This window comes from Microcebus murinus, chromosome 9, assembly GCF_040939455.1.
Source record: "Microcebus murinus isolate Inina chromosome 9, M.murinus_Inina_mat1.0, whole genome shotgun sequence".
In the NCBI taxonomy this organism is placed as follows: Eukaryota; Metazoa; Chordata; class Mammalia; order Primates; family Cheirogaleidae; genus Microcebus; species Microcebus murinus.
Genome location: NC_134112.1, coordinates 83135751 through 83152639, shown reverse-complemented (window position 1 = coordinate 83152639; position 16889 = coordinate 83135751). Strand labels below are relative to the sequence as shown.

General features: G+C 53.9%; 1 protein-coding gene across 1 annotated transcript in view; it reads left to right on the top strand.

Annotated features, from left to right (window-relative positions):
• The window catches only part of PODXL (podocalyxin like), a 33157-nt gene extending 16847 nt beyond the window's left edge, over positions 1–16310 (top strand). The window contains exons 2-8 of the mRNA XM_076006617.1: positions 7868–8566; positions 9607–9830; positions 10156–10227; positions 12018–12168; positions 12367–12428; positions 12643–12810; positions 13817–16310. Of these exons, the coding sequence (XP_075862732.1) occupies positions 7868–8566; positions 9607–9830; positions 10156–10227; positions 12018–12168; positions 12367–12428; positions 12643–12810; positions 13817–14008 (1568 nt within the window). The 3' untranslated portion in view covers positions 14009–16310. The remainder of the gene's footprint in view (positions 1–7867; positions 8567–9606; positions 9831–10155; positions 10228–12017; positions 12169–12366; positions 12429–12642; positions 12811–13816) is intronic.
• The last annotated feature ends 579 nt before the right edge of the window (positions 16311–16889 follow it).

The following is a 16889-nucleotide window of genomic DNA, read 5'->3' as shown; positions in this document are numbered from 1 at the left end:
CAGGGACGAGGGCAGAAGTGGTTGAGCTTCACTTTGCTGAGCAGGAGCCCAGGCCTGAGAGGAAGGGCACAGCCAGTGGAGCCCAGCCCGCCTTACGTAACTCTCACAGATGGAGGCTGCTGGCCTATCCCTGCCAGGACGAGGGTCTGGGGTCACGACAGGGCACAGTTTGAGGCTGATGGCAGGAGAGGCCCTGCCTCCTTCTCTGAGGGACAAGGAGACACTTCCTGGAGCCGGGCCCTACCCAGGTCTCAGTTTCCTCCTCCCTCCCCCAGCAGGTTAGGTTCAGGCTCAGCCCATGTCTGGGTCTTCTTTTGACCACAGCTGCCCGGTGTCCTCTCCTTCCCCCTCCCCTGGTCAGCCAGGCCTCATGGGACCCTGGGAGGAGAGCCCAGTGGGTGTGGGTGACCCTGTGTGCACCCTCCCTTCGTCATGGCCTGAGTGGTGGGAGCCCCGGAGAGGGAGGGGGGTGGTCGGCAGGGCTCTGTAACAGGGAAGGGGAGGTCGGGTGCCTTCCCTTCCCCCGAGCACAAATCAGCACGAGTATAATCAGAGCTGACATTCATTGAGCACTTTCTGTGTGCATGCACTGCTCTAAGTACTTAAAGGTATGAGTTAGTTACTATCATTGCCCTCTTCCCTACTTTTGGCAGATGGGGAAACTGAAGAACAGAGAGATGAGACACTTGTGTTGAGACAATTGCCTGGCCACACAGCTAGTGTGCAAGCTGGAAGCCAAGTGGCCGGCTTCCCAGTGCCTGCTCTTACTTAGTCCCCGTCCTGCGTGACTTCAGTGGAGGAGCCACCAGGCAGGGGACCTGGGCAGACGGGAGCCAAGTACTCTTGGGCGCTGTGCCCTGTTCCCAGGTGTAGGGGACAGGAAGGAATGAGGAATGGCCTGCCTGAGGAGGAAGTGTGTGAGCCAGGGGCTGCTTCCAGGCCTCTGGCCGTGGTGCCCTCCCTGTGGGAGAAACACACCCAAGTGAAGGCTGCCTGTCCCTGTCACAGGTGTGGGGCATCCCCACATTGGACAGTGGCAGCCCTGCCCTGCCTGAGGAACAGGCAGACAGGGCCCCACCCTGGGGAGCGGGTGCCGGCCAGGCCAGCTGAAACAAGCTGATAAGGGCGGAACAATCTAGATTTGAAGAATGCCCGGAATTATCTGCCCTGAGGGGGCAGCTCTGGGCCCCTCTGGGAGAGGCCATGCCAAGGAGCCAGGCCTGGCGACCCCCTGGAGCGCTGTCCTGCTGTCTGGAGGCAGAGCCCCACCGCAGAGCCCACAGAGCTGCCAGGGCCCCAGGCAAGGGACAGGGCGGGCGGAGCATGGCCAGACCTGTGGCCGAACTTGTCTACCTGACAGTAGGGGGTCGGAGGCAGGTCAGGGACCCTGCCCTTCCTGCTGTTTCTATTCTTGTTAATTACCTCTGTGCCTCAGACTTCTGTTATAGTGGAACAAAATACCGTCGATTGGGCAGTCTAAACAGCAGACATTTATTTCTCCCAGCCTGGGGGCTGAGGGCCCAGATGGAGAGGCCGGCACGGTGGGCTCGGAGTGGGGCTGCTTCCTGGCTTCCAGACGGCTGTCTTCTGGTGTGACCTCACAGGGCGGAGAGAGGAAGCTCTGGTGTGTCTTTGTCTTCTTAGGAGGACACTAATCCCATCCCGGGGGCTCCACCCTCATGACCTCATGGGAACATAATGACCTCCCAAAGGCCCGAAGCCATCACGCTGGGGCCGAGGGCTGCAGCACAGGAATCTGGGGGAGGACACAGATAGTCCATGATAGCCCGTATGCCAAGCAAGTTGAGCAGCCCCATTTTGGGGGCCCTTGGCCCAAGCGGGGGACCAGTTCTAGCTGGTCCAGAGAGCAACTCTGGGGCTCATCATCCCACTTTCCAGATGGGGACCTGCGGCAGACTGAAAACTGCCCCCACCCGAGGTACACGAGTCAGCTCTCTGGAACCTGTGAGCATCGCCGTATTTGGACAAAGGGGCTTTGCAGATACCATTCAAGTGAGGGCTTTGAGATGAGAGCATGCTGGGTTACCTGTGTGGGCCCTAAATCCAATGACAAGTGTCCTCACAAGAGACACAGGAAGGGGGGCGTGTGGCCATGGAGGCTGAGATTGGAACGGGGCTGCTGCAAGCCAGAAGACGCCAGGGGCGTCCGGAGCCAGGAGGGGCAGGGCGTGGACTTTCCCTCAGAGCCTCCGCCGTGGGCGCGGCCTTGCGCCAGCCTGAGCTCAGGCTTCCGGAAGCCTGGAAGAGCTGTGCAGAATGCACTTCCGTTGTGTCAGGCCTCTGTGGTGGGTTGCGATGGCAGCCACAGGAACCTGCGTCAGGACCCAGGGCAGGGCCCTGCCCGTACCTACTAGGGATGCCCAGAGCCAGGCTGGTGAGGTGGCCCTGTCGTCACGCCAGGGCAGGCCTATCTGAGGACAGAGCGTCATGCTCAGGAGGAGTATACATCCCAAGGGACCTTAGAAATCATCTCGCCCATTTCACAGATGTGTTTCAAGAGGGCAGATGGCTTGGCCAGGCCTGGGGGGCTGAGGCCTGTGTGTTTCCCGTTGTCATACCAGCCCAGGAAGACGTCAGTTAGTCTTACCTGGCCTCTAACGTAACTGTCCCCGCTTGGAGCTTTTGCTTTTATTTCTGTGGAGATGAGTCGGGGTGGTGGCGGGGGTAACAAAGGAGGGAGGGGTGCACACTGACGTCCAGGCCTGGAGCCTCCCGTTGCATCGCCTCCCTGGCCCCCTGCCACACGCCCTCTTCCTGGGGCATTCTTTCCCGTTTCCTTTCCCGCTATTAATAGTCGAGAGTCAGTCCTAGGTCTGGAAATGGCCAGGAACAGAGGAAGCAGGCCCTCCTGGAAGGCTGGGGCAGCCTTCTCCTCCCACTCCAACCGCTGCCCCCCAAGGACCCGGCAGCCCTCCGCGCAGCCCTGGCGAGCAGCCCCGCTGTCTGCTGACCTCTTCGGCCCTGTCTGTCACTCACCGGAGACTCCCACTCCGTCCCCGGCATCTCCATGTGTGTCAGCATTCTCCATGACGTCAGTGCTACTGGGAGAAACAATGGCCTCTGTCTGTCGACCTTGTCCCATCCCTACTTCATTCGGTGGTTCCCATTTCACACCCTAAACTTCATCGCCACCGCAGACGGCACCACCTCCGCCGAGATGTCAGCGTTTCCCCCGGGTCACTCCACCCTCCCGCCCACCTGCTCAGATGCACCCACACCACGGTGCTCGCACTCGAGGCAGCCAGTCCCATAACCTCCGCGCTGCCTGTCAGTCTCCACCTGGCGTTATCCACCCTACGTGTCACCAACCCAGCATTATAATCCCTGCCTCACAAATAGCCCCAAATCCTCCCCAAAACCCTGTTCCCAGGTAAACCTGTGCCTCCACTTTTCCCTGCCTCCGTAGGCCCGAGCAGCTGAACGTTGCTAGAGCGAAATCAGTCGGGCTGATTGGACTCATTTTAAATTCACTCATTTTCAGCACCGTATAGTATTCCAGTGTATGAATATTATCATAACTTATTTATCCATACTACTGTTGACAAACATGTGCATGTTACCTGTATGGGACCAATATAAAAATGCTCTCGAGGCATTCTTATAAATGGCATCATCATGCACACGTGTGTGTCTTCCTAGGGTAAATGCCTAGTGGTACAATTGGGAGTTGTGGATTGAAGGATATGCACATGTCTACTTGGTAATACTAATTTCCAAAGCATGTGTACCAATTTATACTCCTCAACATTCTTTTTTTTTTGAGACAGAGTTTCACTTTGTGGCTCAAGCAATCCTGCTGCCTCAGCCTCCCAAGTAGCTGGGACTACAGGCATGCGCCACCATGCCCGGCTAATTTTTTTTTCTATATATATTAGTTGGCCAATTAATTTCTTTCTATTTATAGTAGAGACGGAGTCTCGCTCTTGCTCAGGCTGGTCTCAAACTCCTGAGCTCAAACGATCCGCCCGCCTCGGCCTCCCAGAGAGCTAGGATTACAGGCGTGAGCCACCACACCCGGCCACACTCTTCAACATTCTTGCTACCAATTGCTGTCTGACTTTAAAATTTTTGCCAATGGGTATAAAATAATTCCTTATTTTATTTTGTATTTCCCTAATTACTAACATTTTCAGATGTTTATGGGTTATTTGTGCGATTTTTTTCTGTGAAATGCCTGTTTTATTTATTTGTCTATTTTTCTATTGGGTTATTTTCTTATATATAGAAGTTTTATGGGAGAATATTTATCATATCTTGGAATCTCACAATAAGGATGATTTTTGTCTTCTCCCCCATTTATTTATTTATTCATTCAATTATTTATCAGAATAGATTCATGGATATTTATTTTATTCTTTAGGTTCCAAGCCAATATCTTTTGTTTTATTGCTTAAATTGTTCTAGGTTTGGCCATTGCAAGCTCTTTGAGGTCGTTCTCTCTTTCAGGTTGGTTCCTATGTTTTTTTGACCTGCCTACATTTTTCTGTTTTTTTTTTTTCTTTTTCTTTTTTTTTTTTTTTTTTTTTTTTTTTTTTTGAGACAGAGTCTCGCTTTGTTGCCCAGGCTAGAGTGAGTGCCATGGCGTCAGCCTAGCTCACAGCAACCTCAAACTCCTGGGCTCGAGTGATCCTTCTGCCTCAGCCTCCCGGGTAGCTGGGACTACAGGCATGTGCCACCATGCCCGGCTAATTTTTTTTTTTTTTTATATATATATCAGTTGGCCAATTAATTTCTTTCTATTTATAGTAGAGACGGGGTCTCGCTCTTGCTCAGGCTGGTTTTGAACTCCTGACCTTGAGCAATCCGCCCGCCTCGGCCTCCCAAGAGCTAGGATTACAGGCGTGAGCCACAGCGCCCGGCCTCTTTTTCTTTTTAAGCACTTCTTTATTTTCTGGCATTACAAGATGTTCCAGGCTCATCTTGCATTTTCCCTACATCAGCACTGGAATCAAGCCATTTCTCCAAGGAGTCCTGGTTCATTTTATTGGAGAATGGTATTAGAAACCAAAATCTGGATGCTGGGTGTACTCTGTGCTGCTAGTTTGTCACTACTCCTAGATGCTCTGAGTGGACAGAGCTAGGAAATATACCTTTGTGTGCTAACTATGTATGTACACATTATCTATATTAATTGTTAAAACATGAGTTCAGACTGACATCTGTCTCTAATCAAGCATCACAAGATTCATTAAGCCTCCTCTCCACCCTCCTTTCTTATTTGTAAGTTCTTTCTCCAACAGTGAGAAACCTGGCTCATATTGTCTATAATTTGTTTAATTATTTGTTCAGTCCTAGTAGACATGTAAAGTAGGTTTGAAATTGACATGCCATACCCTTGTGGCAAACAGTTTTACCACTTAAAATACACTGTTAATATACAGTTCTTTTTGTTACGGTATCCAGTCAAAAAAACTATTTTCTAAAGTCACTTAGGTCAACTCTTGTTCCCCACCCCCTTCAGTGAGGTTGTTATACCTTTGTAATATAGGTAAGTTTGTTTTTGTAGGCTCCATCACATCCTGGGATTTCCTAAACATCCCAGAAAGTAAAGTTAATTCTTGGTGGCATACAGTTCCATGGGTTTCAACAAATGCAGAGTCTTGTGGACTCTTGTGCATCATCCCAGTACCATATACTAATAGTTGCATTGTTCTAAAAATAATCTGTATGGACTAGAGGGGTCACCACGGTCCCCTTCTCTCAACCTCCGGTAGCCACTAATCTGTTTCTATCCCTATAGTTTTTGCCTTTTCTGTAACGTCATATAAATGGAATCACACACTATGGGGCCTTTTGTCTCCTTTCACTCAGCAAAATGTATTTAAGATCCATCTATGCTGTTATGTGAATCTAATATTAATAGTTCATTCCTTTTTATTGCTGAGCAGTCATTGTATGGATGTACCACAGTGTGTTTATCCATTCACTTCTTGAAGGATATCTTGGTGGTTTCCAGTTTTGGGTGATTGTAAATAAAACTGCATATAGATTTTTGTGTGACCACAAGTTTTCGTTTCTGTTGGGCACATAACTAAGAATGGAATTGCTGGGTCCATATGGTAATTGTATGCTTAACTTTAAAAGAAAGCGCTAAATGGTTTTCCAAACTGGCTTTACCGTTTTGCATTTCCACCAGCAATGTATGAGAGTTCTTGTCTAGCATTTGGTTTTGTCAGTTTGTTATTAGCTATTCTAATAGGTATTGCACTGTATTAATAGTTTTTTTTTTTTTGAGACTGTCTCACTCTTGCCCAGGCTAGAGTGCTGTGGCATTAGCCTAGCTCACAGCAACCTCAGACTCCTGGGAATAAGCCATACTCCCTCCTGTCTCGGCCTTCCAGAATGCTAGAATTATAGGCCTGAGCCACTGTGTGCCTCCCCCCCTCCCGTATTAATAGCTTTAATTTGCATTTGCCTAATGACTAATGATGTTGAGCATCTTTTTATATGCTTATGTGTCATTTGCATATCTTCTTTGGCAATTCTTCCTTATAGATCTTTTGCCCATCTTAAAAAATTAGATTGTCTTTTTGTTCTGAGTTTTAAGAGGTTTTCTTTCTTTTTCTGCTTCTTTTTTTCTTTTCTCTTTTCTTCTCTCTTCTCTCTTCTCTTTTTTCAACTGGCTAGGACTTTCAGCACAATGTTCAATAGCAGTGGAAGAGCATACATACATCCTTGCTTTGTTCCTAAACTTTGGGGCAGAGCATTCAGTCTCTCCCCATTAAGTATTATGTTAGCTGTAGGTTTATTTGGAGATATCACTTATTAGGTAAAGAGAAGTTCCCTTGTATTCCTGGTTTGCTGAGAGTTTTTTAAAAATTATAAATGGATATTGAATTTTATCAAATGATTTTTCTGCGTATATTAAGATCATATAGTTTTTCCTTGTTAATGCAGGTTCTGTTCCTCCTGCTGGGGACACTGTTCCTCCCTCTCCACCCAGTGCTCTCTTTGTCACCCCTCAGGTCTCCGCATAACCCTCGCCTCAGTCCCTTTCCTGACCTCCCTCTTTAGATGGCCCCTCCCCCGTGTGCTCTACCTCACGCCCTTGTTCACTCCCCCCAGTGGTGACCAGAATGTGACGTGTACTTGTTGTGTCCACTTGTCTACTGTCTGTCTCCCCAAAGGGAGAGTGAGCTCCCCGAGGGTGTGGATTCGGGGTGTTCACCATTGTATCTCCGGGGCCCGACACAGATCCTGTTCCCTCAGTCAACACGTTATTAAGCAAATGACCAAAAGGCCTTCCTTCCCCGCACCCTGCAGGCTAAGCAGCCCGCTGACCAGTCCCAGCGCTCTGCTTCCCTTCCTGGGCACCGCTCACAAACGTCCTGGAATAATCATCTGTGTAACTTCAGTGTATTGCCGGTTTCTCCCTCTAGGTTATAACTTCCATGAGCACAGAGGCCAGGTCTTCTTTTCCTTATGCTTAGTACCGGGCCAGGGCAGTTCCGTAAGCATCAGTCTGTGGAATCTTCTGTGGGGCCACGTGCCCGGGCGGCGGGTTCCGTGGCAGCACACTGAGAAACGGGACTTGCATGGGGCTGGGGGGGCGGTGCGGGATGCTCTGTGTCCTCTGTGCGCGGTGGGACTCGCCAGCCTGGGCTCCCCCCCCCCCCCCCCGCAGCAGCTCCCTGGACTTCCCCTGCTTTTCCCGCCAGGCTTCCCTTCTAGAGGTGTCTTGAACCCCAGAAAAATCCAGACACATCAAGGACCCAGACCTTCAGCAAGGCAGATGGCAGGGCTGGGAGCGAGGCCTCTGCGTGCCGGGGTGGAGCTGGAGAAGTGCGGAGAGGAAAGCTCCTAGCTGATACCCTGACTTGATTCTGTGTTGTCTTTTTGCAAACAGCAGCCATGCCCAGTGGCAACTCAACTACCACCACAAAGCCACCGGCCCCCAGCCAGCAAGATGCAGCTGTAGTAACTACTAGCCCAGCAGCGACGGCAGCAGCAGCCCAACAAAGCGCAGCTCAGCCTTCCAGTAGCGCAGGGACAACAGCATCCCCGGTGAAGGAAAGCACCCTTACAGTGGCCCCCAGCTCAGCGGGGACCCTACCTAAGCAAACCCCAAGCACAGCGGCCGCTGACGTGAACTCGGCCGCTGACGTGAACGCGGGCAGCCCCACGACAACGGCTGGTGGCTCAGCGGGGGTTAAAGATGCAGGCAAAGGTTCAGGCAACACTACCCTCGTACCGCCCACTGTCTCCGCTAAGCCTGAAGCCACGAGTCCCCAGGATGGAACTCAAAGTCCAACTGCACCTGGAGACCAAAGGAGCCACGGTGTTCCTGCAGGCGCCACAACCAGTAAGGAAGAAAGTCAGGCGGCCCCTCAACCTACAGATCCGGTTACCACCGCACAGCCCACTCGTCCTCTTCCTCTTCCTCCGGCCATGCCCACAAGCTCTCCCAAATTGACTGGCAGCACTTCGGAGTCCCCGGAGAGCTCTTCCGAGGGACAACAACATCCTACCGCAACTTCAAGTAGTTCGGGCGCTACGGCTGGCCCTGGCCTCACCGTCACGCCCCACGGGATGCCTACCACGCTGTGTAAGTAATGCTCTGGGCTTTCTTCAGGCAAGAAGAAACTTTTCAATGTTTACATTGCATAGCGTTGCTCAGCTGGAAGATGGGAGATTTACGCCAAGGGTTAAACACCGAGAATCCACTCTACCTTCATTCTCCCCGCTTCCCATTTCAGTGATGAGCAGAGGCCAGTGGGCTGTCCAGGGGCAGGCTGCATGCTGGTGGTGGCAGGGCACTGGGAGTCCCCTAGGACAGCGTCTCTGACCTGTCTGATGGCAGCCTACGATAAGAAACACATTTTCATTTCACATCATGGTGCAGAACACACACATATGTATACACCTCATTACATACACACATGCAATGTATGTACACCATGGAAACAGAAGTTTCATAAATAGGAGTTACTATATGTTATACATCCTGATGTTTCCTGTAGTTATTTTTAAGTGTTGGTCTTAACCTAGTAAATTAACTTCCAAGTCTACTGATGGCTCCTGAGCCCCGAGACCATGACCCCTCCCAGATTGACTGACCCAGATTTCTGGGCGTGAGGCTGAGACTCTGAACCCGGAGGGGAGGGACTGCCATGCCAGAAGAGGGTGCCACGTGCTGCAGGAAGAGCCGGGGCTCCGAGCTGGGTGAACCTGGATTCAGTTCTCTGCTCCACCACTTAATGGCATGTGACCCTGGGCAAATCCCTGAGCACCTCTGAGCCTCAGTGTCCTTGTTTATAAAATAGAGATAATGATGGTTCCTTCCTCATAGGGTGAGGATGAAGCAGGAAAGTACCTTTGCAGCCCTTAGTCCATTGTGGGAGAAGTGCTCAGTGAGTGTGGCTGTCACCGTGGGCATCATTGTCGTTGCTGTGACTTCCTTTGCCGGGTCCTTACACTGGCTCATCCAGTCTGACCCATCCTGCAAAATGTTACGGGGTCCACTTTGTCCGCCTCCATGGGGGATGAGACCCAAGGACCTGAGAAAGCTATTGCAGCAAGAAAAAACCGTTCTTTTCTCTCAAGGGTACGCTCGTCTTTTCTCATCACCTGTTTTCCCAATGACAGCACCGACGGTCACCTTACAAGGAACTCAACAGACCTCCAGCCAGATGCCAGCCGTCTATACAGACTCCTTCTCCAAGGCGGCGCCACAGCACACGAGCCTGGCACCGGGAATGGAGACCATGCCTCCCACTGGGAAACCCACGAGCCCCATCCCTGCGTTGCCTACAACTGCCCCCCACGGCCCCAGCACACCTTCCCCCACCTCGGCTCCTGGGAAGAGCAGGGTAATTGCAGCAAGAGTGGGATGGATAAGAGAGGCAGGACTTGGCAGAAGGGCCTCCAAGAAAGGCCTTTCTGTTCTTCCCTCCACCCCAGGGCCCCTGGCTGGGGCCGCGGGCAGCAGCCTCCACTCGCCCCTCTCTCTCCCTGGCTTTGCCCGATGCCAGCTCAGACGGCTGGGCAGCCAGGACGCCGGGCTCTGGAACTGGCCCAGCCACACCCCGGCTTGCCCTGAACTCCTTCCTTTCCGGGTCACCCACCCCGGGGGTAGGACGGGTCAAAGATTCCCTGACTCTTAGCGTGAACCTTAATCTCAGTGGCTTCTTCCAGATAAAGTGTGATCCTCCTGAAAAACCGAGTGAGAACCTGCTCGTCCTGAACCTCACGGGAACCAGCCTGTGTGTGAGTACCTCGCCCCGCAGAGCTGCCCTCGCCCCAACCGAACACACAGGTGCAGCTAGCAGCGGGGTGCAGCGGGGTGCGGGGGAACGAGTGAGCAGGGTCTCCGCTCTCCTGCCCTCGTAGGAAGCGGCCCCTTCCCAGCTCAGAGAGGGCACACCGAGGTTCGGACTTCTCTAAGTGGAGCCGCACCCGCAGGCTGCCCCAGGCAGGGAAGCACCGCGGTCTCCACTGTGTAACTGTCCCAGTGGTCCCAGTCGGGGGACCTGCTCCTGGTTCCTGTTTGCCCCTAGCCCTGGGGGTGACTTTAGTAAGTTGCTCTTTGGGCTTCAGGGTCTCAATTGAAAATGAGAGGTGTCATCCACCTAACTTGCCCTGCTGTAGTCTGGGGCTTCACATTTCCTGGTGCAGGGACTGAGAGCCTCGGTGGAAGAACAGAGTGGGGGAGAGAGAATAGGGCCCAGGTACGTCAGGAGCCACTGCCAGCAGCTGTTCTCTGGTGGTGTGTGTGCCAGCCTGTGTGAGAGCACATCTGTGTGAGAGAAGGGGCAGCGTGTGAGTGGCCTCCACACCGCCAGTCACCCTGGGACAGCGGCTGAGCCCTGGGGGTGCAGGGGATGACTGGCTCGCTGCTGCCCTCTCCTGGTCAGTGCTGGGTTTTGCAGCCACCCCTAGGAACTAGAACAGGTTTCTATAGGATGGAGAACTTGGGCTTAGGACACTTCAGTGCCACCCGCATTTTCTGCAATTGTTTTCTTTTGGGCGTCCATTTTGCTGGCATTTTCCAAGTGAACTTTACAAACACATACATTTAGACCAGAGTTTCAAGAAGGAGCAGTGTTCTCCTGGATTGGGCTTATTGGCCAAGGCAGGAATTGCACTGAGATTGGCCCTGGGGACGGTCAGATGCCTGCCCAGCCTCTCTCCAGGCCCTCTTTCTCGATAAAACTTGACAGGCTGTGTGATTACGAGAAGCATTTTTTCCCTTTGCTAGAAGAGGAAGATGGAAAGCCCTGGATCCCTTTCTAACCTCAGGGTGGGGAATTAGCCTAAGGAAATTCAGGGTGGAAGGGGTGGTTTGTGGGGGTCCTGAGGTCCTAGAGTCCTTTTCTTTCCCTCAGTGCCTCATTCGAGACTCAGGTCAGAGAAGCACGCGCTGGGGTTCCCCTAGATGGCGTAGAGGGACTAGGGAAAAGCTGCCCATACTTTACCCCCACCCTTGGCCCTAAAGCATGCCAGCCACGTTCGTTCTTCCCAGAGACACGTGAGACCCCCTCTGGGATCCCCCACAGTCCCCTACTCCGTGGGTAGGGGTGAGCCTTTCCCGGTGAGCCAGAGTCTGAGCCTGGGGGAGGCACAGGTGTTAGTGCTGAGCGCTGCAGCATTCCCTGCTGAGGTCTCTGCACTGGGCGTGAAAGGCTGGAAGGGCAGGTTCGGGGAGAATGGGAGTCGCCCCCGCAGTGCGTGGGGTTGCTGTGCAGCGCCTCCTTCGGTCCCTTCCAGGAGGAGAGATGTGAAAAGAGCTGGGTGAGAGAAAGGTGTCATGCACGCAGAGACCTGGAAAACAGGGTGCGGGGAATGGGCGATCTGAGTGGGGCAGGAATGGCGGGGCTGGCCCGGGAGACACGCGACTCTTGACTCCTGGCAGGCCTGGAGTGGCCCGGCTGAGGCTGGGGAGGGGATCGGCTCCAGCAAGGCGACAGCCTTCTCTTGCCCTGAGCTCAAGGGCAGCCCCACAAGCCCTGGCTGCCGTCACACTCCCTGAGTTGTCGCCTGTGTGCTCCCCACTGCAGGCAGACAGTTCTCCTCCGGATGACAAACTGGTCACACTTCTGTGCCGAGCAGCCAAGGCCTCCTTCAGCCCGGCTCACGATGAGTGCCGTGTGCTGCTGGCACCAGTTCCAGAAAGCGACGCGGTGGCAGTCAAAGAAATCACGATCCAGAGTGAGTTGAGGGCCAGGGGGCCTGAGGCCCAGTGGGTGGGGATGGTTCTGGAGGACAGGGCGGTGGTGCCCCTTCCGTTTCCTAAGGAGTGTCCAGCCGTGCCCCTCCTGGGCCACCCAGAGACACAGTGCCTGCCCCTTGGTGCCCCACCCTGCCCCCACTCAGCCATTGAGGCAGATCTCTCCGTCTGCTCCACAGCAAACCTCCTTCCCAAGGATATATACGAACAGCTGAAGGACAAATGGGATGACCTAAAAGAGGTAAGTGGGCTCCTCCCAGATGTTGGGACAGACTGGGTCGGGACTACGTAGACGAAGCCTCTCACGTGGACGCGCCTAGAAGGGAGGAGGGCAACGGGGGCGGTGGAGCAGGCGCCAGCAGGCCCCACGCAGAGGAGCTCATGATGAAGGGGGGTTCAGAGAGGGGGGCCCCAGCACCTGTTTTCTGCCACGTAACTTTCTCCTTTCTGGCCAGGCGGGAGTCAGCCACATGCAACTGGGGGACCAGGGACCCCCAGAAGAGGCTGAGGACCGCTTCAGCACGCCCCTCATCATCACCATCGTCTGCATGGCGTCCTTCCTGCTCCTCGTTGCGGCCCTCTATGGCTGCTGCCACCAGCGCCTCTCCCAGAGGAAGGACCAGGTGAGTGCGGCCCTCATTGCCGTGTTACGCGGGAGGAACGCGAGTGGGCCAGAACCCTCCTGACGGGCAGGGACCCTCCCGCATGGGGAACGGGAAAGAGGCAGCATGGGGCGGGGTGGAGAATGGGCTTTGGAGTCAGCGAGACTTGCTTTAAGTCCTGGCTCTGCCCCTCTTATCTGTGTGCCCCTGAGTAAGTCAGAGAATGTCTCGGAGCTTCATGTTTCTCAAGTGCGTGGTGGGGATGACAGCCACCTCGCAGAGCTGTTCTCAGGACTCATTGATACAAAGGACCTGGGTGTGCCCGTCTAGCCAAAATCCCTTCGCCTACTTCACTAGAATTCCCGTCTTTATAGTTCCACCCAGATCCGTGGTTCCCAGTCCTGCCTCACGCTGCGGGGAGTCTTAAAAAGTTCCGGTGCCTAGCTCCTCACGCCGGCGGAGGCGGGCCCTCTGGGCCATCGGTAGTGTGTTAAAGCTCCCCAGGAGGTTCCAGCGTGCACCGAGGTTGCATCTGAGAGGAGGAGAGAAAGCTCTTCTCTCGCTCACGTGGCTGCCGTCTGCAGCAGGGATGGCTCTGGGGACTGCCCTGCCCATCCTGCCCAGGCTTGTGGAGGGCCCCAGTGCCCCGCCTGGGGGAGGTCACTTTCATACAGTCCTTCCCCGTTCATCATGACAGGGTGAGAAGGGGGGCTGGAGGGGGTTTGGGGGAAGGAATGGAGGGAAGGAAGGAGCTTAGAGGGTGCTTTGGGCAACAAAGTCCATCCCCACTGACTGCACACAGGGCAAAGGTGAGGTGATGGAGGATTTTAGGAGTCAGGGTAAATCTTTGTCTCAAACTAGTCTGAGGCAGTCCAGGAGCCAGAATGGTCCCCAGGAGCAGCTGGTCCCCACATGTGAGCCATGTGTGCTCCCTGTAGCCAAACTGGGGTTCCTGGGTTGAAGGGGTGCTTTAAGGCCATAGCCCTCCACAATTACCCTTTCTCCCGGGTCATCTGCCCTACTCCAGCAACGGCTAACAGAGGAGCTGCAGACCGTGGAGAATGGTTACCATGACAACCCAACACTGGAAGTGATGGAGACATCTTCTGAGATGCAGGAGAAAAAGGTCAACCTTAATGGGGAGCTGGGGGACAGCTGGATCGTCCCTCTGGACAACCTGACCAAGGAGGACCTAGAGGAGGAAGACACACACCTCTAATCAGGGCTGCTGGCGGCCTCCAGCAGCACCGCAGAGCTCCGGGCCGACCACCCGAAGTGCCACTTGGACAGGGGAAGGGACAGACTGGGGAGGGAGAGTGGACTCTCCTCCACATCCCCCCAGGGGCCTTAATTTTTCCCTTTTCAAGCTGAATAAGTCACATTCTGTCTAGATTCCTCTTGTAAAATAACCCACTAGTGCCTGAGCTCAGTGCTGCTGGAAGGTGAGAAGGGAGACCAAGAGCGAGCCACGTGAGAGACTGCAGCGGCCACCTCGTAGGACCCCTTCAGCTCGCAGTGAGACTTCTGAGGCCTGAAGAGGGTAAGGGACTTGCCCAAGGTCGCAGAGCCACTTGGTGACAGGACGAAAACAGAGTTTCCATTTGCACCATGCCACACTGCTGTGTTCACTCGTGCCCTATCCCCAGAGCTGCCCTGGACAGGGGTGAGGCCCGGCGGGCGGACGGGCGAGAAGGGGCACAGGGCAGCTCCTGTCGCGGGCAGCTCTCACTACTTGAAAGCACAGGTCCCCAGTCTCCTGCCCGGCCTCGCCTGCCAGCCTTCCCGTGCCCTTTGCTCCCGCGCTCCCTTCACTCACATCTTATCCCCATTCCATCCCAGGGCCCTGGGATTAGCCCAGGTTATTCATGACCTTCGACCCCTCGTTCTGGATTCTGATTTCCTCGCATTTGCTTGATGAGATTGAAACTCGGGGCACGGGAGACGCCTGTGAGAGCTGGGTCTGCTTAAGGGGCCCACACGCGGGTGCAGAGGGGGAGGCTCCTCGCTGCAGGCGGGGGTCCTGGGCACTCCTTGTGGGAGCTCCCCAAGGTCTCCTTTGGCCTTCCTCTCCCGCTGGGGACCAAACGCTGCAGAAGCTACTGAGAGCCGGTGTCCTGCTCTGGTGTTCACTGCTCAGCCTGCGAGGCGGGGCGAAGGGCCTGAGGCCCAGTGGGAAGAAGTCGCTGTAGGAGAGACCTTCTCTGTGGCCTCCAGTCAGCAGAGACGTCTCCACAGACAATCCACTGACACGCCCAGGGAGGACAGGCTTTACTCTCTACTTCATAGGAAACTCAGGGGCTTGTCAGGTTGCTGGGAGTTTTGTTACGTTTGTGTGTGTTTTAATCCAGCCTTCCACTGCCAAAGGCCAAAGCTCAAGTTGTTGGGAACTTTCAGTTGGCCACTCTTATTGATTCTGACTCTCCCAAGCCTCGGGGGGAAAGAGGCCCAGAACGTGCAGTGCATTTTAAGGTGCATAAGGGCAGCCTGGGGGACTGTTTCCAGTAACTTCTTACTGTCTTGGAGTAGAGCTGGGCCTTGCCGTTTCCTCTCCTCCCCAGTCCTACGGAGGCTGCTGCAGTTCTCCTGAAGCTTCTGGTGGCATCTCAGGGAAACACAAAGCCATGTCCAGTCCCCAGTACGGGGTTTTTATAGGCTCAGCGGTTGGCTGCCATATAGAAGGCTCCTGAGGACTGGGTGTAGTGAGGTTTGATATGATGTTCTAAAAAGGGGGAGTCCTGTGTGGAATTTTGACCTTTGGCCATGGTCTCCACTATTCCTGGGCACGAACTTCCTGGAATCAACTAGGACGACGGGCATAACTGCTTATGGGAAAATTACCCTTTCAGGGTAAAAAGTCCCAATTCCAGGGTCCTAGAGGCAGGCCCAGGTTGTGATAATTCTGATAAATAGGCCATCTACTTTGGAACAGCTTATTTGAAAAGGCAGGGTGGTGGGGAGAAGATCTGGGTCCATCTCTATCTGCCCAATTCCTTCTTTATCGCCTGTGGCCATGTGTCCTCGGGGAGGAGGAAAGCCAAGGCTCCAGCTGGGGGCAGGGCCCCGGCGGCTCTCCTGAGCACGGAAGAGATGCTCGGCTAACCATGCTGCAGCCGCATTTGCCCCGATGCTGTAGTATTTGGAGGTTGGGGAGGATGGCGAGCAGTGCCGGTTTGGGGAAAAACAGAAGAAATAGTGTTACACTGGAATGAGGTTTGTTTGCTTCCTTTGTGCCCCACATTTGGTTCTTTCCACCCTGTGGGTTTCTGTCCTGGCCTCTGTGGGAGAGGCCAGACTGGATTATTAGGCTTATTGCTGATGCTGGGTTATATTTCACCAGCCAGAGCTTTCGACAGAGATGGCAAATATGCCTCTGCAGATTGCTCAAAGGCTGCGACCCAAGGTCTCTTAGAGAGATGACTGCAAGGGCTGGAGAGCAGGAGTTACGCCTGGTCGAGAGGAGCAACTGGCTCTGTCCCAGGAGAACCTCGATAAGGTGTGGGCCGATTTAGAGGTTCCTTCTTTTTTTTTTTTTTTTTTTTTTTTTTTTTTTTTTTTTTTGAGACAGAGTCTCACTTTGTTGCCTAGGCTAGAGTGAGTGCCGTGGCGTCAGCCTAGCTCACAGCAACCTCAAACTCCTGGGCTCAAGCGATCCTTCTGTCTCAGCCTCCCAAGTAGCTGGGACTACAGGCATGCGCCACCATGCCCGGCTAATTTTTTCTATATATATTAGTTGGCCAATTAGTTTCTTTCTATTTATAGTAGAGACGGGGTCTCACTCTTGCTCAGGCTGGTTTTGAACTCCCGACCTCGAGCAATCCGCCCGCCTCGGCCTCCCAGAGAGCTAGGATTACAGGCGTGAGCCACCGCGCCCGGCCGGTTCCTTCTTTTTCTTCATCCAAATGGCATTGCCCTAGCCTTTTAGAGCACCTTCGGAACCCAATACCTTGCATCTTGCTCTTGCCAGTAAGACACCTGTGTCAACAGGCCATACGGCCATGCCTCTGTGAAGGTCATCTTCTTCCCCCATCTTTGCTGGGTCCTAAATGCTGATAATTTCAGGTTCTGGGGCTGAGAAAGAAGTAAGAGGAACACCAGGAGCT